The sequence below is a fragment of the Struthio camelus genome, chromosome 5, assembly GCF_040807025.1.
Source record: "Struthio camelus isolate bStrCam1 chromosome 5, bStrCam1.hap1, whole genome shotgun sequence".
NCBI lineage: Eukaryota > Metazoa > Chordata > Aves > Struthioniformes > Struthionidae > Struthio > Struthio camelus.
In genome coordinates this window covers 32,135,529-32,159,324 of record NC_090946.1, presented here as the reverse complement: position 1 = coordinate 32,159,324, position 23,796 = coordinate 32,135,529, and the positions used below count along the sequence as shown (strand labels likewise).

General features: G+C 38.7%; 1 protein-coding gene across 2 annotated transcripts; it reads right to left on the bottom strand.

The window, feature by feature from the left end:
- Nucleotides 1-1,091: 1,091 nt before the first annotated feature.
- Nucleotides 1,092-23,544, bottom strand: NADSYN1 (NAD synthetase 1). 2 transcript variants are annotated; one of them, XM_068945397.1, is made up of 22 exons: nt 23,387-23,544; nt 22,986-23,046; nt 22,385-22,501; nt 21,343-21,396; nt 20,817-20,906; nt 19,515-19,566; nt 18,705-18,793; nt 15,976-16,093; nt 14,244-14,375; nt 13,400-13,474; nt 13,104-13,228; nt 12,869-12,917; nt 12,059-12,161; nt 11,145-11,313; nt 10,643-10,778; nt 9,372-9,478; nt 8,398-8,529; nt 7,648-7,717; nt 6,823-6,951; nt 5,908-6,084; nt 2,997-3,070; nt 1,092-1,325 (listed from the first exon to the last, which is right to left on the bottom strand). In XM_068945397.1, exons 1-21 carry the CDS (start codon nt 23,469-23,471, stop codon nt 3,017-3,019), a joined length of 2,124 nt encoding a protein of 707 aa, XP_068801498.1. In that variant the 5' UTR covers nt 23,472-23,544; the 3' UTR covers nt 1,092-1,325; nt 2,997-3,016. The 2 variants fall into 2 exon arrangements, with proteins under 2 accessions (XP_068801498.1, XP_068801499.1); XM_068945398.1 differs by having other exon boundaries at nt 1,092-3,070; nt 23,173-23,516.
- Between the last annotated feature and the right edge of the window lie 252 nt (nt 23,545-23,796).

The window sequence follows — 23,796 nt, the reverse complement described above, 5'->3', positions numbered from 1 at the left end:
TAGTTTATTTTGCTAAAGCCTTATGAACAGCTCTAGCTGTCCTACTATGTCAACTGCTCCCCTCTACACATTTTGTCTCTTCTCTGTTAACAGCTCTGAACACACCTAAGCTAGCTGTTATCATAAGTCAGCTAAAAATGAGGTTAAAAAGGATCACTTGCTGCTTACACATTTTAAAATGTTCATAAACACTAATGTCCTAGTCCCAGAAGGTATTTAATTAGCTAGGTGACACAGAAGCAAATAAGAACAGAATGCATTTCAGTCTAGCTCTACTATACTCTGCTTATAGTACTTGGACTATTAAAAGACACTTGTCTTTTGCCACCATCCTTTCCTTTTCCCCATGGTCCCTTTCACATGCACACTTTCATTGTTTAATTTGATCAAACTGCAGTTTCCAAGTGGTATGCATTGGGATATTTTGAAGACTTTAAAACATTCTCTCCCACATATTACAAGCCATGGCAAGGTAATGATAAACAAAGTAAATCGATCCATCTGTTTAGTATTTCCTGGCTGAGCAGTAAGAGTAGATCCATCCTATACGATCCATCCTACACTGTATAATTGACAGCAGGGTAGTTTTGCCTTTAGCTTCAAGACTGGCTGTACACTGTGCAGACGGAAAAAAAAAATCAGATGCCATTTATGTTTTCTACTAGTTTCCAAATGAATCGGGGTCAGATGCAACATGTATTTTTGGTGAGCTTAAGATGTAGGAGAAAATGCGACATTATCTTTACTGAAATAGTCATCACTAGTAAAAGTGAGTATGTCAACAGCTGCATGTCACAGCTATTTCCCATTTTCAGTAGGCAGGAAAGTGGTGGTAAAACTGGACTAATTGTTGACAAATGTTGAGCTAGAGGTGTCAGATGGAGGAGGTATAGGATAGTAAAAGGAAAGTATATGCAGGCTGCTACAATCTGTATTCAGCACTAGCCCATACAAAACAAAATACAACTTGCACACATGCACGCACACACACACAGTCTGAGCGCCATTGCTAAGAAACATGAGCGTCCTCTCAGTAAGTGTTCAAAATGCTCAGGGTAACCAGAACAGCATTGAGTGCACAGTGTTAGAAATTATACTGTATCATTTTTGCTTTTTATTTGAAAGAAATCAAGGTTTCCTTCTCCTTTCCCCTTCTGTGATTGTCAGCAGAAGAAGGAAGCAGTAACTTCAGAAAACAAGAAACAAAGAAGCCCTGAAATATACAACGGATTCCAGAACGTGCATTCAGAATTCATCCATTATCTCTGGCTCAACAACTGGAAACACTCAAGTGCAGAGGAAGGTAAGTCTGAGCTGCAGTTTTCCTTCAGATGAACATACACATTATTAGCACAATTGACCTCTGATAGGTTAAGTCAGATAGGTATTTAAAGCAATATCATATAATAACCGTACCAAGAACAATGCAGCACCTTTAACTCCACTTGAATCAACTCTACTGCCTGTATTGTGAAGAACAACTGTGGAGAGTACGCCCTTCACCAGGTATTTTCCATTAGCACAACGTACAACCATTTTAACAACAGTCAGAGCCAGAGCTAAGTTCCTTTGTGGTAGCAGTGTAGCATTGTTTACCCAGAACCTCAAATGCATTTCTAGTTTCCCCTATTAAAAGCACATCTTTCAACTGAAGGTGACAAAAAGTAAAGGAACTGGCCATGTATTAAGTCATCAGGCAGAAATGGGACTCACATGAAGGAACAAGCCTATCCTTGTTCCTTTTTTAGTTTTCCACAGCATTGCAGAGATCAACAAAGCTGTGAAGTTGAAACAGCTTTTGTAAACAGTATTTGGAAGGCGGGTAACACTAATTGAATTCTAAAGGAAGCTGGTTTGATACCTCATTTCTAAAATATTCAGTCAATTTCCAAGTGTTTTACACCTGGCAAGCTTGATTACAGCACTAAAGTGACCGTGTGGGCAAGTACAGCCACACACTGATTGCAGTCATTTCAGTCAGTGAGAACACCACACACTCAGCTCTTGGACAACGAGCGCTTGAGCAAGTGGAAATAACAACACTGGCATGGATACCAAATTTGTGTCCTCTCTATTGAGGATATCATGCACCAGAAAACATTTCATATTTTAGGTACACCAACCTATCCTTATGCATCAAAAAAGCCAGGAGGGAAGAGACACTGTGTTCATGTTATTTATAATCCTTTAAAATCCTTAAAATTCAGCTGAGAATCTTTGAGGACAGTAACCGTTAAACAATCCTTGAACATCCTTATGAAACAGGCATTATTCCTCTCGGAAAAAATGAGGTCAGAGGTTATAAAACAAATTGCCACAAGTTACACAGCAAGTAGGTGCACAACAAGAAACTGAACTGCAATTTGGAATCCCCTTAACTTTAAGGTTACTACTCATATTTCACATTAGACATACCTTGTTCCAATACCTTGCTGAATTAGAACTTATGCTGCTATTCAAAATGCTGGATTAGTTTACATAGCTGATACTAGATAGATTAAAAAAACATGTAAAATATGGCATCAATTAACATAAAACAACTTCATTACACAGTAAAATGAGATTTTTTTTCTCAACAGCATATGCCAGAAACAGTAAAATTCTATGCTTTGCATTGAACATGTTACTCAAAAAAAAATCATACCTAGACTATTATTTGATCCAGTCAAACTAAATATCTGTGCATGTATATACTTTCACAATGAAGATTTCTCTGTATTTATTTATGATTGATGGCTTGTCCAAATATTTTCAATTAATGGCAATTAATTCAAGTAGTTGAAGCCAATCTTTAATGAATGACTCTAGCCAAACTAGGCTTCAAGTGTACTGGGAACAAATCAGAGTCATCAATTTAAAAAAAAAAAAAAAAAAAAAAAAAGGACTTGATTAGGGTTACAAATATTGTTTGCAAAGGTCATCTCAACATGTTTGGGTAACTGCTCATCGTCACAGGATACTCCACTTTTGAACATTTTGTTTATCAAATTAATTACCATATTAAATGAAAGAACAATCAGTCCACATCTTCAACGTGAGATACTCCTTCCTTCCTTTCTAGATTGAACACCTGCAAGTTAACAAGAAATGGATTCAATGATAAAAACAAGTTTGTATTTAACAACTTCCGCATTTCACACTTCCAACACAAGTCAATGTAGAGCCTAGATTTAGCTGGAACTGACAGTGGGACATGCTCCAGGGAACAGCTGAGCTGAACAGACTGCTAGTTGCAGTCAAAAGGGAAGGTCAAACCTCTCTCTTCCCTGCAGGCTGCATGCTCCCATCCGCTCCTACTTTTCTGTTAGTTCAGTGAATTGATTTGGCTGACCAAGAAGTGAGACAAGTCCCAAAGCCATCTTAAGAGAAGCCTGGAGAGACAGGGAAGGAGGCAAGCCTGCCCTTTTCAAAGACAGTTAACTGTCAGATCAGATCAGACCCTCACCTAAACCCTGTCCCTAAAAGAGAGCCTAGAATCATTAAAATAAACAAAGGGAAACACTTCTCATACATACACACAAACAAGTTACAATTATAAAAACTGACCTTCACTGTTCTTAAATTTTAAGACAAGGGAATACCCTATGTTTAGATAGGCTGTTGTTACAACCAGTAATATAAATAGTTTCCGAAAGGCTTAGACAAACTCACGGACTCAAACTCAACAGCAACAATTAAACATGATGGTCTGCATTTTATCTCTGACTTCTGTAATCCAGTGTTATGTTCCCCACAGCCTATAGGGATACATAGAGAGAATCATACTATAAATACACTATTCTTTTATTTTTTCCTCAACACCTGCTACTGGTCATGAAACAGATGCAGGAAGATTCTCAGGTTGACAGACCTTTTGATTTGACCAAACATGGCTACTCTTGTGCTGTGTCCAGTAAGCACATGAAAAAGCAGAAAGCTGACTGAAGACATCTAATCCTTGGGGACAGTTGTGTCAGCTTTCTTTGGAGTCATGTCACCGCTCTTTCAAATTATGCCAACTATTAAAAGCTCAAATAACATTTTGGCACCTAGAAACCGTTAAAGTACATGTTCTGGCCACACATCCTTTCGCCCACATGCAACTCTAAGCCAGAAACCACAGGCAGAGCCACTGGAGTTCCTGGGATGGCCTTAAACTACTATAAATTTCATCATCCATAAGAAGCCTCAAGGCAGGAAAAGCTGAGTGACATTAAGACCCAAGTGCAGTCTGGTTAAATGCCAGCGAATGCTAACACCTCAACCTCCTTCTCTTCACTCTTTGCCTTCTACAGCAAATACTGACAGTTTTTGCACTTGAAAGAGTAGATAACTGGCTTGACTATACATACACTACAGATATCCCGAGTGGAAAAGTACTTTCCACAAATCCAAATTCTATCATTAGCACTCAAACTAGTTTCCTTTCACAAATGAGTGCTAGCTGTAAAATGACCGTTCTACTAGAAAAACGGTCATTACCTAAATAAAGTTTGTTTTTTTTTTTCCTGGCAAAACTATGTCACTTAAGAGTGTATGCTACATTATCACATTCTTGTTTCTATACCAGAAAAACTTAAGTGAAGATTAAGTCCCTGGAGCACAATTATCAGTGAGACATTGTCCAAAAGAGGGATTATCTTCAAAATTACAGTTGTGCTGAATATATGTAATAAGTGGAAACTCTGACAGCATTCCCTTTCTTGAATAGGACATATGTGACTCACATTATTGCAAGTCATTATTTGCCAGTCCTGCAAAAAGCCTTCCATAGTAGTGAGTTACCAGTTCAAGTTACTGCTTAAATACTGTTGCCCAGATAATGGATTCTTCCCAAACTTGACTCCCACCTTTCAGGAACAATTTGCAATGGCCAATACCCTTGCACGCACAGTTAATACCACACAGAAATCTAGTTAAAGACTGTAATAATATCCTGGATCATTAAAATATCATAATGACATTTACTGTATACATAAAGTATTTAAATTTCAGTCCTAACCCTACAAAAATATTTTACCCAACTCCCACTGAAGTCAAAAGAACTTCTGTCCTGAACTGCAGTGGAAGAAAGCCCATAATGATGGAAAAAACATTCAAACCTACAAAAAGAAATGCAGCAGCTTTAAGTGGTAGCTTTTATCCTAAGCTTCAAGGGAATAAAATGTTACGACAGCATGTCTGCATTTCACAGTGGAGGGAATATTTTATTACATATATAAACATATTTTTAAAAGCAACTGAGGTGTAAAACCTCTGTCAGAAAACTCCCTGGACCTTTGCCATAAAAAATGCATTAAAATAATTTTGAAGGTGTCACTGAAAATTACAAAAAACTAAGCAGATCACAGTTCAGATAACTGCTTGAGCCCCTTCACACCTCACAGCACCCAAACTAAGCACTGAACTATCACGTGTTGCTGTATTTGGGCAAACGTATTTGTGAGTCAACTGACTAAGTTCAGAGAGGTGGGAAAATCATTTGCAATGAATTGCTAGCTCTTACTGGTTTCTCCCCACACACATACAGGTCAGGTCCTAATCCCGCAATTAGATCCCTTCAGATAGGCCCTGAACTGATACTGAAACACATAGCTTGTTCTCCATATTGGCATAAGACTTCATGAGTATGGACTTAACTGTTGGTTAAGTACGTTAAACTGTTGGCCTTAGTACGTATATTCTTTCTTTCTTCTTGCTTTCCTATCTACATGACATGCTGTATTGAATGATGAAAAAAGAGCAACCAACATTACCTTCAGAGAATCCTTAGGCTCACAATTACGCAAAAAGAACAATTTTAACTATTTCTGTATTAGCTATTATCCTGAATGTTAATAGTCTTTTGGAGGAGATTTACTGGAATTGAGTTTGTCCTGTTGTGAGGACTTCAAATATAAAATCATACAAGAAGAGGATAGCGTTTACCTGTTTATCTATACACCTAAATTGCCAGGACCATGTAGTGTTATAAAGGAAAGGCCTCAGGTCAAATCTGTTGTCATCCGGACTGTAGTTTTCAGCATGGTAGGCAGGAGTGAGAGTGGTCATTTTATGCCTATTAACGGAATACATCCTGAAGAAATGCTTAACCTTTGATGCCACCTGGTGTACAAAGAATATAGCTTCCAATCAGCTGAAGTTTTAGTATTTAAAATTTTGGAGGAGAACAATACTGTGGAGATTTATGTATCTGTTTTCTTCCATTGACATTTTATATAAATTAGCTACCATTACTAGTATGAACCACTATGGATGACTGTGTATGTAAGAGGCATTTAGAGACCATTTCGGACAGCACACAAGTCTGTGCTTAACATTTAGCAATGAGAAAATGCCTTGCAAGTCATCTCAGAGTAAGCCGTAGCCTCAGCAGTTCTGATTGTTGCAATTTAGGTGACAATTGGAACATTTTCCTTTCTGCACAAAAGCAAAGACTGCGTCACAGCAAAGCACATCCCTCTTTGGTGTAGATATGCTAAGCATTTTTCAGAGCAAGGCGCCACTTTGTCTCAGAATACATAATCAAAGGCTTCAAGAGTAGTTGGCCATATATATTTCAAAAAACAATTTTCTCCTGAAGATGTACATCTGTAAGTAATTGTTTTCAAAGAACCCAATTACGAGTCTAACATTAAATTTGCAACACAGACATCAGCTACATTCATTTAAGAGATCAAGAACAGTTTTTCCAGCATATTCTGTTACAGTTGCAAAGTATTTCTAAACACAGAAGAATTAAACCATTCCTTTCAGGTGAAAGGAACTCTACTTGACCTTTCTCCAAACATGCACTGTGTTGGCAAAGGTATTAAAAAGTTTGTTTTTCATTTTAGATATTACCTCTCTTGGAGTACTGATCTCCTTCCAGATATTAATCAGCTTACAGAACATACTGTATGGTCCAGCCTTTGCAATTTTTCTTAATTTGCCATAGACAGAGAGCTCTGCATACGTCATCCCCATATCTGCCTGAAATCACACACACGAAAAGCCACTGAAAATCTTAACTATGCAAATTAGTAATAATTCTATAAGCAATTGCAATAACCCAGTTAATCAAAGAAATACCAAAATGAAAATGCCTATGATCAAAATAACACAAGAGTGAGCGATGTTACTGAGCAGAAGGGAAAAAAACAGGACCTCTCTGAAAAGGGAGATTCAAAATTCTTACAGGAGTACATTTCATTAAAATCTAATTAAGCTACCATTGCCTTCCCAGAAAACTTGCAATATCCTATAGCCCTCAGAGGTAGTTGCTAGGCTCACCAGTCCTTTTTCATCAAAGTGGGTAACAAAGACAATAGGGAGGGAGTAGAGGTTTGTCACCAGTCATTTTGAAAGCAGTTTAAGGCTCTGACTCTATTTTGATGTTAAGAAACTTTAGGAGGGACTGGATTTCATAACATTTCAAAACATACATCCTTTTAAGTGCCCAAAATATAAAATTATTCAAAAAAAATTATTTGCTATTTCAGAAATTGTTACCAACACAGACAAGGCTGGTGTGGGATACTAGTGCCTTGTCAGGGGCTTAAAGACTGTTTAGGATTAGGAGGAGACACACTTGTCAATAAACAGAACACAAACAATAGCATGTTATTGGACAAGAAACAAGTTTTGGGATAAGGCTTACCAGAGCATTTTAAAGTCACTGCCCATTACCTCATCAGTTTGAGACAACTGTCCATCCACCAAGGGCTCTAACTCTGCAGTAGGAGGAGCTGACATTATACTATAGAAGGGAGGAGAAAAGAAAAACATGAATTCTACCCAGTCATATTAGTAGACCGACAGGTTTGTTAAAAATCAAATGCCTCACTCCAAGTTTGTTCAGGGCATAAGCTGAAAAATGACTAGATAAATCTAAAGCAGCACAGACACTTGCAAGCTGTTCCAGGTTTAAAAAAATCAATGCTTATACCAACACCATATATTATCATCTGTCCAAACAGGGACAACAAATGGAACGAAGTCTTCAGAATTAAGCTGCATATGCACAATCACTTCTACAGCTGAAGTCTTGATAACTGGTGATTTTTGCAACTGTTTTAAACCCATAGCTCTACATTCACTCAAAGCCTGTCCAGAAGGGCCCTGAAATGAAATACAGCCTTTCCTACAGCAGATTTTGATTAGCTTCCCATGCAGTTCCTTCAGCGGAATTAACAACGCAAATTCTTGTGTAGGGTAACTCTCTAGAATGGTAGTGTTTTCAGCACTTAGCCATTTAGGTGGTCCTGTACAAGTGTAAGCAATCATTTAAAGACAGAGGGATGTGCAGAAGACTTCTTCATTAGCATCTACGATATCACTAATGGAGCTAAGTTGCAGAAGAGAGATCAAAACCAGGAAGTCCACGATATGCAGCACAAAATACAGGAAGTCCCCAATCATCAATGTTTCACTACTCACCTCCTGAGGGATGTGAGCTGAAAATTTTCAATGCAATATTGTATGAAGTTTTTCAGATCACTCTTGCTGATTCCACCAATTGGATTGATATCAGCACTTGAACAATCATACTTTGTCAAGTAACCTCGGAGACTGAGCAAGAGAAGAAATCTTATATAATAATAGTATATAATTTATGTAATAATAGTATATAATGGTGTCATATTATTCCATATATATGTCATACATACAAATAGTTTATATTATATATAATATGCATTTGGTATAAAGACAGGGACAAACAGATATACATTGTTAACACTTTACTATTTATATGTAAGGGGCAAACAGGTGTTCAGCTGCAACAGAGCTATCCTAAAGCAATAAAATTGCCAAGGGGAGGAAGACTGTATTTTGAACGCTTAAGAAGCGCTGTGAAATTGGCCATGCTAAGGTAGTATATTTGGTGCAAAATAATTAAATACTGCCTTGACTCCCCCCAAAGACCCAAAACCCCTACAGAATCAACGCTTATTATACTCTCACCTTTTGGGATTATCAGTCCCACAGTCTCACAAGGATTGCATTTATTTTTGAGCAGCCAACTCTAGTAATAGTACTTCAGATTTTTAAAGTCTGTTTTCAACTTATAAAGTTCAAAACTTAATTCCTAATAGAGTAGTTGAAAATGCACCAAATAACAAATAGGAAAGCTAACCTGGTAACTGCACAGGTAAGCTCTACTGAAACTTGCAAATGAAGGAAGAGCAGTTTATTGGAAAACTGTAGCAATATTTCAATTCTAAACTTCTGAAAAATACGCCATTTGCAACAGAGTCGATTCAGTTATTTTCATTAAATCTACTGCCATCAGTATATTCTTAGCTTCTGGTCTCTTCTGAGTACTAATCTGCATTGGGATTTGTCAGAGTTGCAACTAATTGCAGTGACCTGTTTCCAATTCACTCGGTTTTAGACTTCTAACATTCACCAACCTTTCATCCACATTGGATGATCCTAGCACCAGAAGTCCCCCTGGCATCCCACGAGTCCAAAGGGTCAACTGAGCAAACAGATAGGCAAGGACCATTCTTATTCTAGCCTGCAAAGCAAAATGAAAAATGAAGCAAGTGTACAAAGCAAAATAATGTTTCCCCATTCAAGCACAATTCCAAGTCAGTTTAATTAACAATTCCCTAAACAAACCCAGAAAGAACATAACATGAGAGGGTTAAGCGTTACTGCAAGAAGAATGGCCTTGAGGACAGGATCCTGAACACCCATTTAGGAAAACTAAGTTCAGTGTCTGACACTGCCACAGACTTATGTGGCTAGGCAAGATGATTCTACTCTGAATTGTAAAACAGGGAGCAACTGAGATTCTCTCCTTCCCATAAGCACTGGTAAAGATTCATGAGGAATGAAGCATGCAGATAAACCATTTGAGACTAACACACCCTTTTTTGAAATATTAGGCTAAAGAGATTTAATTATAAATCTCTTAACATATTGTAAACAGTTCTCTCTGCCTCTGTCTTCGTTCTAAAACTCTACTTTTCTAAGGATGGTAATAGTACTAAATTGAGAGACCTGAAATTCAATCTTCAGCTCTAGCCACAACTTTGTGTGACATTAAGCAAGTCACCACACTCATCTGTGACTGAGGCCTACCCCACTGCCAAAAAACTAACAAAAGATCCAACGTCTGCTTCCACAGAAGACTGCTGGAGTTTTCCAGTAACTGCAGGGAAAGAAAGATCAAGTCCTTGGCTAACAAACTGTTAAAGCTCATAATCAACACTGTTTTAGCCAGAATTAAAGCAGCTTTGTTGGTGAGATTGGAAGCTGCTAAACCCAACTAAAGACTGAATACGTTCTGATGTAAAAAATCTTTTTCTCACCTATTTTCTAAAACTGAGAACAACTAAGAATTGGAATGGGTAAGCTTGACATCTCACATAAAGCCTCTTAAATGCTGATAACATTCAGCTTTTTATAGGATATAGAGACATAGTGTTTCCTTCCAACCATCCTATGAGGTTTTAAAAATCACAAGAAATAATTATCTTGGACCTCTCCCAAGTTACATCAGATTGTGGATTTCTGCTGCAGAGAGGCATTTAATGGAAGCCCACAAAATCTTCAGGGACACACCACAGCAAGTTCAGGACTTCACAGACAACTAGCGAAAGGTCCTATTGCTACTTACTATTTTGTGTTATTCCAAAAGAAGGATCTAATCAGATTTAGCCTACATGAAACACACCTGCACATTCTGGAGTGCCAGATTTTCTCTGCTGCTCCCTCCGTAGACAGAAAAACGGGGACTTCGACCTGTCACCATGCTGAAAATTCCCACAATAGCTTTCACAGCCACATCTATGTTCAGATTGATGTGATAGCTGAGAAGAATTCAAGCAGAAGTGACTCAACTAGCGCAGTCCGACTATGTAAAACAGCATTTAAAGAAAACATAAAAAGATGTTTTAAGCCTGCTACCATCTCAGATCTAGTTTGAAGAGCCTTAGGAACGCATAACACTTTCCACAGTCTGTTTCCAAGTTCCCATGTCCTTCACCAAATGCTAAGTGTGCTGCACATTTACACGAATTATGATGTGTGTGATACTCCTACTTAACACATTTACTCCTGCTTACACGTTTACTCTCCTACACGTTGATTGTTCAGAACATTTGAAAGTTTTGTATGAAAGTCTTTGCCAGAATATGATTTTTTTTTTTTTTTTGCCAGCACTTCCCAATCTGTACCTGCCTATTTGCTCAGCCAGAAGTTTAGCTCTGTTGCAGGTATCCTGGGAGGAGTTCTCACTAGCCATATAGCAAGTGGTGAAGATACGCCTGCAAAATTCTCGAGGATCCTCAGGGACATAAGTCTCATCATTCACAATCTTACGCGCATCAGCCAGCACCTCTGCATCTGAGGACAAAGCAGAAGAAATGGAACAAGAAAGGAAATTGCTGTGCTCTTCTTACCTAGGATATGCAGATATCTTATACATGTTTCTTTTATTCCAATACTCCATTTTTACGGGATCGGCTAGAGAATCTCACAGTGTTTTAGAGTATTCTACCTAAAGTTTACAGTCCCCCTCGCAAATGAGGTAACTTTATCATTTAACTCTCCAAACATGTTTTCACATTTCAGGAAAAGAAATTTGGCTTCTAATTTCGAACACAGAAGTTCGAAATCCTGTTGTTCTGCACCTTAAAGAATCTTGACGTAAAATACAATTCGGTATGTATAAAGGGTTAGCTAAATGTATAGGGGCTAATTAAATGCACTTTAAGAGCTTGAACCATCTCCAATTGTGTTTTGCAGTGTCGAATTTAACAGAGGAAAAATTTTCACAACAAACCAAAATGCCAAAACTAAGTCAGTCAATATTCTGGACAATACTCTAAAACTGGTTTAAATTTCACAGTCAATCCCCAAAGCCCAAATGAAAACTAAGCCAATTCAGAAAACTTGAAATCTGGATCTGTGCTTTTGCTGGGATTTCTGAAGGGAGGCAAAGGATTCCATTGGAAAAACTAGGCAAGAGGCTACATTTAATGAACTACATATGTAAGCATCTGGCCTGTGCATCTATTGCATCTAGCTAATATTAATCTGTCCTTAATCATTAAGGAGAATGGCTAGCGAGACATGCACATCTACTTACTTCCGTTCTTGACTGCCAGGCAAACCTGGTGACACATGGAATATACTATGCAAGCTGTAGCAGAGCTGTCAATTCCACCACTAAGAGGTAGAAGAAATCCTGCCTTGAAAACAAAGCAAAGGAAGAAATTCCAAAAAGCACCATTGGGAAGAAATGTATTTTACCACTCAAACACGCTCCTGTGAAAGAACTGCATATGCATTGTTCAAGTCTGCTGGAAAAAAAAAAAAAACAGACCTAGCAAACCCTCTCAAGCTCAACTGGATATCCAAAAATCATCATCTGTACTATCAACTATCAAACTATCAACTGGATAACCAAACAAGGAGTCAACATAAATCTTTTGGCTAGACAGAACACCAGCATGTCTTTACCCTCCAGTAAGGCAGAAGAGCTAATAAAAGGACCAAATCTTTCACATGCAGTTCACTACTAAACTGAACCAGTATTTCATGTCATCCTGCTTATTTTAAACACCAACTCCATTATGCCATTTTTCTTACTAAAAAAAAAAAAAAAATCAATGTTTCAGAGAGAAATAAATTCCCTTTAGTAAGTAAGCTTGACTACTGCTTTCAAAGGAAGCATAACTGAATCCTAAAGGAAAACTCAGGAGAGAATACTAAAGTCATACTTCGCATATTTGTTTTTAAGTTTGAAAGAGCTACCAGTGAAAAGCACTACCCTTGTACCTTGGATTAACATCACTTTGCATTAAGAGCAGCATAGGATAACAATGGATACCATCCCTATAGCACAGAAGGTATACACGTTAAGACAAAGAACAAAACCAAAAACAGTTGTTCTTACCTGTTTGCTGCGCCTTAAGTAGTCCCAAAGCCAACACGCAGGGCCAAGGCTGAAATTACAAAGTATATGCATTCCAAGACAGTTATGGGATAAGACCTAAATAACTCAACATATTTACTGTGCTCTTCCGATAGGATACTTTCCCTACTTTTATATAAAAAAGATACTGCATTCATCTCCAATTTTTATATTTCTATCAAATCATTTTCAAACAGATTAAAAAATACGTGCTTACCAGATCTCTTCCTCAGGACTATGATGTCTCCACTGAATTGGCATACAAGTAGGTGCAGCTACATCATCAGAACACGACAGAGCGAAATTCACTTTTACCCTGGGATAGGGACTCACTTTACTTGCCTAAGCAATAGTACAGAAGAATTGGGAAGACAGTTTTAATATAGAATACACCTAGAAAATATCACATGCTGTGCAATACTGTGAAAACCTACACAAGCAAATGCTTTTTCAGTTCAAGAACTATTCAAACTTGTCAGAGTTTACAAACATATCCACGTAAAGCATTCTTACCGCTAAGTTACGAGATGACATCTCTGCTCTGTAACTTCGAACATCTTCTAAATCCAGTGTGGCAACCAGCACTTCCTACAGAAACGCTTTCAACATTAGATTCTATGCAAACACAGCTAAAGTCTTTGACAGGCAAGAAAAGACTACAGAACAATTTTGAAAGAGGAAAAAAATATGCAACTTCTTTCAATATACCTTTTTATGCTAACTTTACCCACAAATCATCTCTGACCCAGTAGAATTATTTACATTACAAAGTGAGTAGAACCAACTCAATTCACGAAGTATACTAGGATGACCATAACCCCCAGCAAACTTCCAGCACGTCAGCTGTGCTGAACAATAGGTTCACCATCAGTTGTGGCAGAGGACAGGGTAAGGAGCATACTAGAGTTTGACACATGACATGGGAAAAACCTGCAGCTGCAAGGACAAATCTACTGAGAAAAAGGTTTTGAAGTAAAGCTCATCCTATCAAACCTTTTGTCTACCAAACTGGGTTATAATTAGAACGTTGCAATCTTTGCCCCTTTTTGCTTAATTAAACAGATATAAACTAACAGGGCTTCTCCTACACATAGGAATTGCATACACATTTTCATGAAGAAGTTTCTCTCCTGTGACAGCTCTTCCTCCCTTACAAAAGCAGGAGAGCTACTGCAGATCAGCAATCTCACTATGAAAAGCTTTGGATCTAGTTGAATAGCGTAGTAAAAACATATCTATTTGGAATATAAGAGACATGGACATAGTATCAGTAGAACTTCTTGAAAGTCTTGAGCATGCATGCAGCCCTACTAACTTCGGCTGCAACTAACATTTAGTTTTAAGTCTAATATATTACCACATCATCAAGAGAAAATTGAGATCCTTGTACAACTGTGTCTCCATTCACAGAAATCATGGCACAGCCATCGTAATACAGACGATCACCATCACAGCCCTTCTGGTTAGCTAAAATGTATATTCCACCATTCTAGGAGGAAAACAGACAAAAAAAAAAAGCTTTTCAGAATGTAGCACCTGACCGAACGTTACAAGACAAAATTTTATTTCACTGTTCCTGTCCTTCTTATACTCTTCCTTTGTCTTTACATAGTGAACAATTTAGGGCTGGGACACCCTTTTTTTCATTTAACACACCATGCACACAACAGAAACAAATAATAGCGTAAGTATAGTAGATGAGCTATATCCCTTCCGCACTGTTGGCAGACAGGCGTTTTCTTCTGTTATCAGCAAAAAGAGTTGTTCCTTTAACCCAGATGTGGAGAGCTACACTTCAAAATTGAAATACTAAGTTCAAAACAGAGATTGAAAGAAGCAGGGAGGAGACAACAGAAGCTGTATTTGGATGTCTGAGAACAGAGCAGATGTTGTTAAATATAACAACGGCATGTTAAATCACTAGGACAAGGGAGTCGCACAAACTAATCACCTTCCAGTTTACCATATATTCATTGGTTTAGTTTTGTCCCCATCACTAACTGTGAGACAGAGTTACAGTCTAATCACTGAACAGTTTCTCTCCTTTAAAATAAGCAGAGCTTTCAATGTAGAAAAATAAAATATATTTTTAAGTAAGGAGATGACAGGAAAAAAACCGTAATGGCTGAGTTTAAACACCGATTTCTATCTTCCCTTCCCGATGCAATTCCTGCAGCAGATTCTCCAGCAGAATGGTGCTATGTGGACTAAGATCAGAAAAGAAACTGTAAATTTAAGGAAACGAGACAGACTTGTGAACAGTTTTCTATGTGCTGGGAAAATATCCCCTCTGGAGTGAATTACAAGCTGGTAATGAGCTGTCAATACAGTACATAAAGCGTACAGAGGGAGATTGTTTAGGCACAGATAGCTACAGAGAACAACCACAGCCACTGCTGGTGTGTCCTTTATGCAGGATGTGTTCACTCAGCTATAGGCTTTAAAACTGGTTGTAATTTACTTTACTATATACAGCGGATTCAAGATTTCAAGCTTCCAACTACTGAGCGCTCAGTTACTTTGAATGACTTTTCTGTTCCTCATGAGTCAGTATTTTTTCTTCAATGCTTAGCGGAATTAAAATAGGAGACATCAAATGCATTGTTGGAGCACACGTCCCCAGAGCTGGGAGTTATCAAATAAAACTGTTTTAAGGTATTCTGACTCTTCTGTAGGTATGCATGTGAAAGAAAGATTATATAGTTGGCATGACAGTGCAGAAGGCCTCCCACACAAAATTCCCTCTCAGAGACGCCCCTCTCCATACACATAGGCTTCTATCTCCCATATTCACTTGCAAATGCCAAATGGCCTCTCTTCTGCTTCTCTGCTCCATGGACCAGACAGAACTGAAGGGCCACCAAACTGCCTCTGGCACATGGGGTTACAGAGCAGGAAAGAAGTTACAGTGCTTCACAGAGCATGCTGTATAGCAGGGACCCCAAAGAAGTACAGTTTCCCAGCCAGGGGAGCCCTTCCCCTTCAGCTAACTCGATTAGAGGAGGTAATTACAGTAAGAATGTCTCCTTACGGCGAGGTCTGCCAAGGCTACCAAAAACATAACCAAAAACTACATCTGTTTTGTATACCTTTGCTGTGGCAGAATTCACTAAATCCACCCGGGTGTGAGCCTTCCGCAGCACATGATGACTCCCCGAAGAGTTAGTGAAAATTTCCACCCCGTCAAGTCCCATTTCAATATGAGGGCTGTCAAAGTGAAAGGCAGAAAAATATTCAGCAGCTAATGCTGGGAAGGTACACTGCATGTATCATTTAAAACCACGGACAAAAAAAACATCTAAGTCACTGCAGGCTTTGTGCAAGTCTTCGCTCAAACAAAGGTAGGGCTCACATCTGTTTGGTGCAATGCATGGATCTTTTGTCAAACATAGGTAGCAACTCCAGAGGACAGAAGGGCTTTTACTCACTCTGTTGTAAATGAATGCTCTCAAGGCTATATAAGTCTGGGTCATCACTGGAAAAAAAAAAATAGACAATCTGGGTCTGCAATGGGGGAAGGAAATGTTTCCACCATTGAGATGGTCTTGCAAGGTAAATTGTCCCATTCTCCTCCTCTCTTAGTAAACCCAAAAGTACAAACAAATAGCGCCACAACAAGGAGAAGAATTATACTGCCTTTTTTTTTTCCTTCAAATGCCAAAAACTACATCTTTGTCTAAAACATCACTTTCTGCAATTACAAGGAAATGAATGACTAGAATTGAGAGATCTGAAAAATAGTCAGAAATATTTTATCTATTTTGTGTTAATTACAACAGCTTTAATTCAACCATTTCTCTTTTTTCTTTGCATCTGACCTATGTGACTGGTTTTCTTTATCATTGGGATAAAGTTTAAATTGTAACAGCAACTAAAATAGTGAACAGGAAATATTACTTAAGGGCACTAGGCTTTATTCTTTCTCAGTGACCTTTAGTTGTTTACTTTTGCATTATCTTTATGAACTGTCCAATGCTGGGCTGGTTAAAAATGAAGTAGAAAGTTACAGCTAACAGCTAAATAGAAAAAGAAATGATACATCTGAAAGTGATGTTGTGTATAAGCCTACGCTCTAGCTTGTCCAATGTAACAAAGCTCAACTCAGTTATGTGAAATGGTTTAGAGGAGTTGATAAAAGCTGAAGATAAGAATAATTAAAATAAAAAGACCTATTCTCCCAAATTGTTGAGAATTTGTAGAGTACATGGGAATAATATGGGATTAGAACCAGACCAAATTGATACTCCAGAAATTAGGCCTAATTGCAAAATAAAATCATGAAAGGATGGCTTATCCCACTCACTTCCATTTAGGGAAGAACATAATTTGACATTGAGCCAAGGAGGACCAGTAGACTGAAACAAATTACTTCTGCTTTAGTGTGGCTGCCCCTCCCAGCATTTCCCAGGACCCTGAGAACCACTGAAATAACTTCATCACTTTAGACCTGGACCAAGTTACAGAGTGGGACCCAGAGGACATTTCCACCCCTGGGTCAACTAAAAGCTGAACAATATTATTTCTGGAATGGGAGCATTACAGTCCTCTGTCACCTCTTCCTCAGGTTGCCTTTTTCATTGTGCTTCTATATATTTCTCCCAGCTTCTACATACAAGCAATTTAACTTCACCACCTAAAACCTCTTTTAGCATTCTGCTAGGCCTAAACTGCTCTCCTAGAGTCTTCCATTAGGACAAGCTTCTCAAACTGCTTCATAAAATGATTCTCCCAACTTGTGTTTGCATACCAATACCGCCATTACTGGTAAAATCAGCGCCAGAAATGGCAGACAGATAACATACTTTCTATTATTTTTTCTTTTCTTCTGCATGTTTGTCTCACTTTCTTTTCATAGAAGCATGAGCAGACACTCAAAACCACATCTGCAGCAGCTGAAACAATTCCAGATCTATCAGGCATCTCTTTTCCCTTCCTCTCAATAATACTACCTTCTCAATACCAGTTAAGACTGTCAGAGCAGGCTGAATTTCTGCTTACAGAGGACTGATATAAAGGAATGCCTTCAAATTAAAAGCTTACTCAATATGTCAAGTTTCTAATGGTTTTCTATATTTTAGCTGAGATTATAAAGATTTTTAATAGTTATTATTTACCATTAAAGTACGCAGATCCCCAATTCTGTCCTCACAACTTTGTGCTTTTCCAGCTGATCAGTGTTTTATAGAAACAGAGTCTCATTATTCTATTACTTATTACTACATTACTCACTTCCCTCCAAAACTATTCAATCCACTGCAATTTACATGCAAGGGTTACCCTCGGGAACATACTCTTCAGCATGAAAATCAGTCAGATTCTCTGAATCAAGATCAAGGAATGGGAGTTCCTCTGGAGATATGAGATGAGGATCTTGCCTCATATCTGTGTAATTCCAGTAAGTTCAAAAGACTTAACATGGGTATAACTGAGCCATATACAAGCCTACTAGGGTACTTATCCAGTTCCTTTAAAAATAAGTAAAAGCATAATGAAAAACTCTTATAAACACAGTCCTGTGAGAGTTTCTGGACATCTTGCCAACTCAACCAGCAGAAATTCTAGAACTGGCCTATCAAACAAGGAACATGGGATAACAATGAAAAATGTTTATACAAAGGCAAAGAGCCTAACCAATTTAATCCCATTTTATTGAAACCTTTCCCATGATCCATTTCCTGCTCCTCGTTAACATTTAGCTTACTGGAACTTTCTGAAAGATATACCATAGATGAACTTTAGGTAAATTTTCTAGAAACATTTCCTCTTGACAGCTCAAGGGTATGTTTTATTCTACTTTTAATTTCTTCTTCTCCTTTACCTGTTTGGGGCCCAGAGTTCTTCACATATTTCTGCCCCTAGGCAGGTATCTTTGGTTGCTAGCACTGCATCCCCAAAAGGAACAGTTTCCTGAGGGGGGGAGAAAAAAAAAATTCTGACATACATGTAATGGAAGAACCTATTTCACACAAGTCAAGAAATTAGCTACCAATCTACAAAAAGTCCAATACTTACTTTTGTGAAATAAGTGATACAATATCAATCACAGTGTACCCTTCTTTGTTTTAGACTGAGTTTAAGCAAAGAAAATTCTACACTGCAAATGTCTGAATTGTAATGACATTTCACAGGTATTCAGGTTCAGGGCTTTACCTCAGGACCCCTGCTTTTGAATTAAATGCTCCACAAAACAGAGATTGTCTTTTGCTAGAAATCATCCTCATGCTTCAGGAGGAAGCAGCAAGTTTTAGACATCCTTCTGAATCAAGACATGTAACATCTTTCTGAAATTTGTAACCTCAGATCACATCATCATTTCTAGTCTCAAGCACAGATAACCTGTCGTATTCCGTGCTACTCTGTACAACCCTCAGTAACTCTGACAAAAATTTTGGACTTGCTCCATTGCCAAGTACTAATATCAAAGAGGTTAAATTATGCTCCCATTTAGCGCATCTGAGAGCTATCATTGAAATCACTGAATCAGCAGTGTGACTGTCAGCAGAATTTGGTCTACTATAGTTTTATTCCATAAATTCTTTGTTTAAATTGGTGAATTTAGAAGATACTTTGGTGAATTTAGAATATACTAACATTAAAAAGAAAAGAAAAAAAAATCCTTTAAACTTACCTGTCCTGTCACTTCCTGAATTATCCTGGGTAGGAAATATTCCTCCACATGCCTAAAAAACAGGTTTATAAATTGTGAATACTTAGTTAAAAATCAGAGCATAAAAACTGATTCAAATGTCCACATAGTGTCACCTTCTAACTTTAACATTGGTTAAAAAATTGCATTTAAGTTCTACAGACTGTGTATATTAAAAAAAAAAAAAAAGGACTTTCATACTTTCCATGAAATAATCAGAAATGTTAAGATTATGAGCTAATAACATCCCAATCTGCTTCAGAGATGCATGGTAAGCAATTAACAAGAAAGTAGAAGTTAAAAAAGCTTCAGATTTTCTTTAACTTGGCTAACGCGCCTTTCTGCCATCCTAAGGCCTGCTTCTGTACTTTCCAATAAATAATCAGTGTTAAAAGAAAAGGTCTTGTGGCTAAAGCTAAAGCCTGATATAGACTCCATCAGCCAAACACCTTCAATGGAGACATCCCAATTTTATGGAGAAATATGCATGAAGGATGCTGAAAAATGACCGAGTTGAAGTAACATTTTGCAACCTTTTAGCTATTGGGAGGGTGACAGAGAGGAAAATAACAGCTATTTAACAAAGACTTAAGAAATTTTTGTTACGTGGTAGAGATGCACAGCCTTCATGTTCTCTTCCTCCTAGCTATAAACTAGACGTGACAAAGAACATGTTAGGCAGGTCAAACACCAAATTAAAAAAAAATAAATTTCTCTTTTTTCAGGGTTATCACACTAGTATCTCAGAACTAATTTGGAATTGATTGCGGTTAAGAGGACAGATTCTCAGAGATTCTCTCAGAAGTACTCTATTAACACCATCAAGCTGGAATCTCCTCAGTATATTTTGCTCAGTCATCCTGCATCATAAAGTAGATAACTTCCATCCTCTGGAGTCTTACATTCTAACAGAGCACCACAAGTGTCACCAATTTCACATTGCTTTCCAATTTAATATTGAACAGGATGCAGCAATTTTGGAACAGGCAAATATAAGCCCTTCTAAATACAGGCTCTCTCAATCTCAAACTGCATATAGTTGAAACAGTAGGCATAAGGATTGGTTGAATCATTCTGCCACACTTTTCTGTCAAGCTCAGCTATTTCAAGTGGGATTATATTTAACAAGCTTTCTAAGTGAGCTATTATACAGCTTAGCTGACTTTGGCTTGCTGCTTACCCTGTAGCAGCACTGATGTGTTGCAACAGAGATTTCAATCCTTTCGCTGTGGCTGCAAACGGCAAGCTGTGTTTTTAACACTATTTTCATAGTATTTGGCCTACCTTGCTTTGTTCCATGGGGTAAACCATCGAAACTCCCTGTAGTTTCCTGCATTTGCCAATGTTATTTTTGGTCTGATCAGAAGAATTTTTCTGAAAACATAAAATAAAACAAAAGAGAAACAAAGTTAAGAACTGATGTTCAACCAAATATTAAATAAGAATACTGCTAAATAGCGAGTCATTCATTTTTTTCTGCTACGATACGCATTAAATACCTAACCACATATAATCATACTTTTCCTCTCTGCAGGCTTTTCAAGTTTTCTTTCTAGGCTCTAGGAAGTCTTTCAGAAAGCAATGGAAATTTAGTTTTTACAAGTTCAGAAAGGAAAGGGAGATAACAGAAAACGTTAATTGTTTCTCTAAAATTTAGTAGCTAGGAAGATGACTGCATTGCTTTACATAGCACTAAGGAATGTTTTTTCATACTTTCAGTGAAATTTCCATGAAATTTCAGAGGCCAAACAGAGGCCTCTAAAACAATACACTAATGCATGTCCCACCAAATGTGGGAAGAACTACTTACTTGTTTAAAAAGATCACGCGACAATTGTAGCGAACATTTCTGTGCATAACAGGCCTGTGAAAATAAGCAGATTTACCAGTGGCTAAACTTATTAAATGAAACAAAAAAACTACAGAATCTATCTCAGCACAGAAAATCTATTATAAGACAGCACTTATACACTAAAGGGAACTAAATAAAATAATGTATCAAGTATTAACTTCTTTTATTCAAAGAGTTGTTTCCAAAAGTCAGTTACTGACTGTTCTGTCAGACTTAGATACATCATCTACTACCAGATCATTGGTTTGCCCAAGAAATGCAAGCAGAGCCGAAGAACGTTATTGGCTAGTATATTTAATCGAATTTGACTACCTATGATACTACTAGGCTAGCTCAGAATAAGAAAAGCTAGTTTTACATATTTATTTATATCAACATTAATAAGCAAATGTGTGTAGAGGTGTTATTTTTAATATTACAGTTTATCACAGCTCACCATCTGCAAATGGCTTACAATGTTTCAATTATTTTGACATACACATATATCATTTGTGAAGATAGCGTGCAGTTCAAGCAACTTATTCCACAGAATGCCAGCACTTTTTACACTAACCCTGACCCTCCTGAAAGGCAGACAACTTATAAAGCCCCCTGGCTAGCTAGGAAATTTGAGATACCAAGTCTTACTCAACAGCTTACCCATTTTAGCCATGGGTCTAAAACGACTAGGGAACAGGACCTAGCCATTTAGTTTCCCAATGAAAAAAGAGTAATTATTCTGTCTCTCTCTGTCCGTCTCTCTCTCCTCAGCCACTAGGAACCTCACCTTTTTCCCCTCTCTTCTTTAAAAGTTATATTATAAGAATGTCTTGTATGTCACAATCCTACTCATGGAAATCAGAGTAGAAAGTTTTATTATACAGATTGCTACTAAAAATGCACAGGTATAGTTCCTACAGCATGTTTAAAAGTTTGGTGCAGAGTCCTCGCTATCCAGGAACACAGCATAGTCAGTTTTCTGTAAACAGTTACCCTGTCATCATAGTTATATGAGACTTACATTCCCACATCACAGATAATATCTTGAGTAGCTGGAGACTCCAAAAGCTTTGCCAGAACTTGAAACGAATGCAAAAGCGTATCAGACTCGTAATAGTGATCTGAGCAGCCATAACCACTGCATATAAAAACATGTGAAACAATATTTTCAGGCATCAGAGCCACAGGATCAAGACTACTGCACACAAAAACCATCTCATACACATACACAACCTATATAGACCATGAAAAAGCAGTACTGTAAACATGAGCCCTACTGCTGGCATTTAAAATTCCTCAGTGGTGCTGGGATATTCCCTTCAAAAGAGCCTGATTAAAGGCAGCATCAAAGTACTACAGTCACCATGAAGAATACTCACTGAAAAGGCTTCATACATTATTGTATCAGGGAAATTTTCAGGACCAAAGAATCAATCTACTGCCTACAACTACAGTAATACATTTTTTGTTTGCACTGACAACCACACATTTTAAATGACAATGTGCAAAGTACTCCTTATTTCATTTTCCTCTTGGCTGTTCCTCAGTGTTTAGTTATTCTGCTTTTGGATAACACATCTCCTGGAAACACATCAAGCAGGTAATAATCAAAACGCTCTCACCAAATTTCAAGCTCTGGACCAAGCCTGTATCTTGCTCCTTTGCTCTTTGCAATTTCAATACCTGGAAAAAAAGCTTTGATTAAACGTGAGAGCTCAGCTTTGACACTAAACCACCCAGCCTGCCAAACGACCACTGGACACCGTGCCGGGCCCACTGCGGCAGTGCCCGCCGCCACCACAGCCTCACCAGCGGTCTCACAGCCTCTCTCCGGGCACAGCTCCTAGGCTCTGGAAGCCAGCTTTCAAAATAACGAGTTTCCACTATCACCCTTAAAAACAGCTGCAGGAATAAATGCGGCCCAATGATGGCCGGGGGGGGGGCGGGCTGCGGGAGGCCGGGCCGGAGAGAGAGCCGCCGCCGCGCACAGGGGCTGTCGGCCCCGCCGCGGCTCCCCACTCACTTTTGAAAATCCTCTCCAAATTGCCGTCAAAATCCAGAGCCCACTGGTTGAGGGCGCAGGTGGCCAGAGTCACCGCCCTGCCCATGGCGGCTCCCGCGGCGCGGCGCGGCGCGGCGCAGCACGCCGCCTCGGCCAGCAGGGGCGGCCCCGACCCCGGCAGCACCGCCCCAGCCGGGGCCCCGCCGCCGCTTCCGGTGCGGCGCCGCTCTGGGCTCGGCCCCGAGAGGGCGCTGTGTCCGGCGGGCCGTGACCAACCCGCGGGGAAAGCGGCCGTTGGGCGCGTGTGGCGCAGCTACCGTTTTGGCCGCGAGCCGGGGGAAACGACCGCTAGGCTGATGGGGACTGGGTGGCGGCGGCAGGCAGAAACGGGTGGTTGTGAGAGAAAGAGGTGGCTAGTACTGCTCGCCGCT

Coding starts and splice junctions, on each gene's coding strand:
- NADSYN1 (XM_068945397.1), bottom strand. CDS start 23,471: ATGGGCAGGGCGGTGACTCTGGCCACCTGCGCCCTCAACCAGTGGGCT. Junction 13,229..13,399: donor TGTCATCTCGTAACTTAGCG/GTAAGAATGCTT, acceptor ACTATTGCTTAG/GCAAGTAAAGTGAGTCCCTA. Junction 6,952..7,647: donor AGTTGTCTCAAACTGATGAG/GTAATGGGCAGT, acceptor GTGTGATTTCAG/GCAGATATGGGGATGACGTA.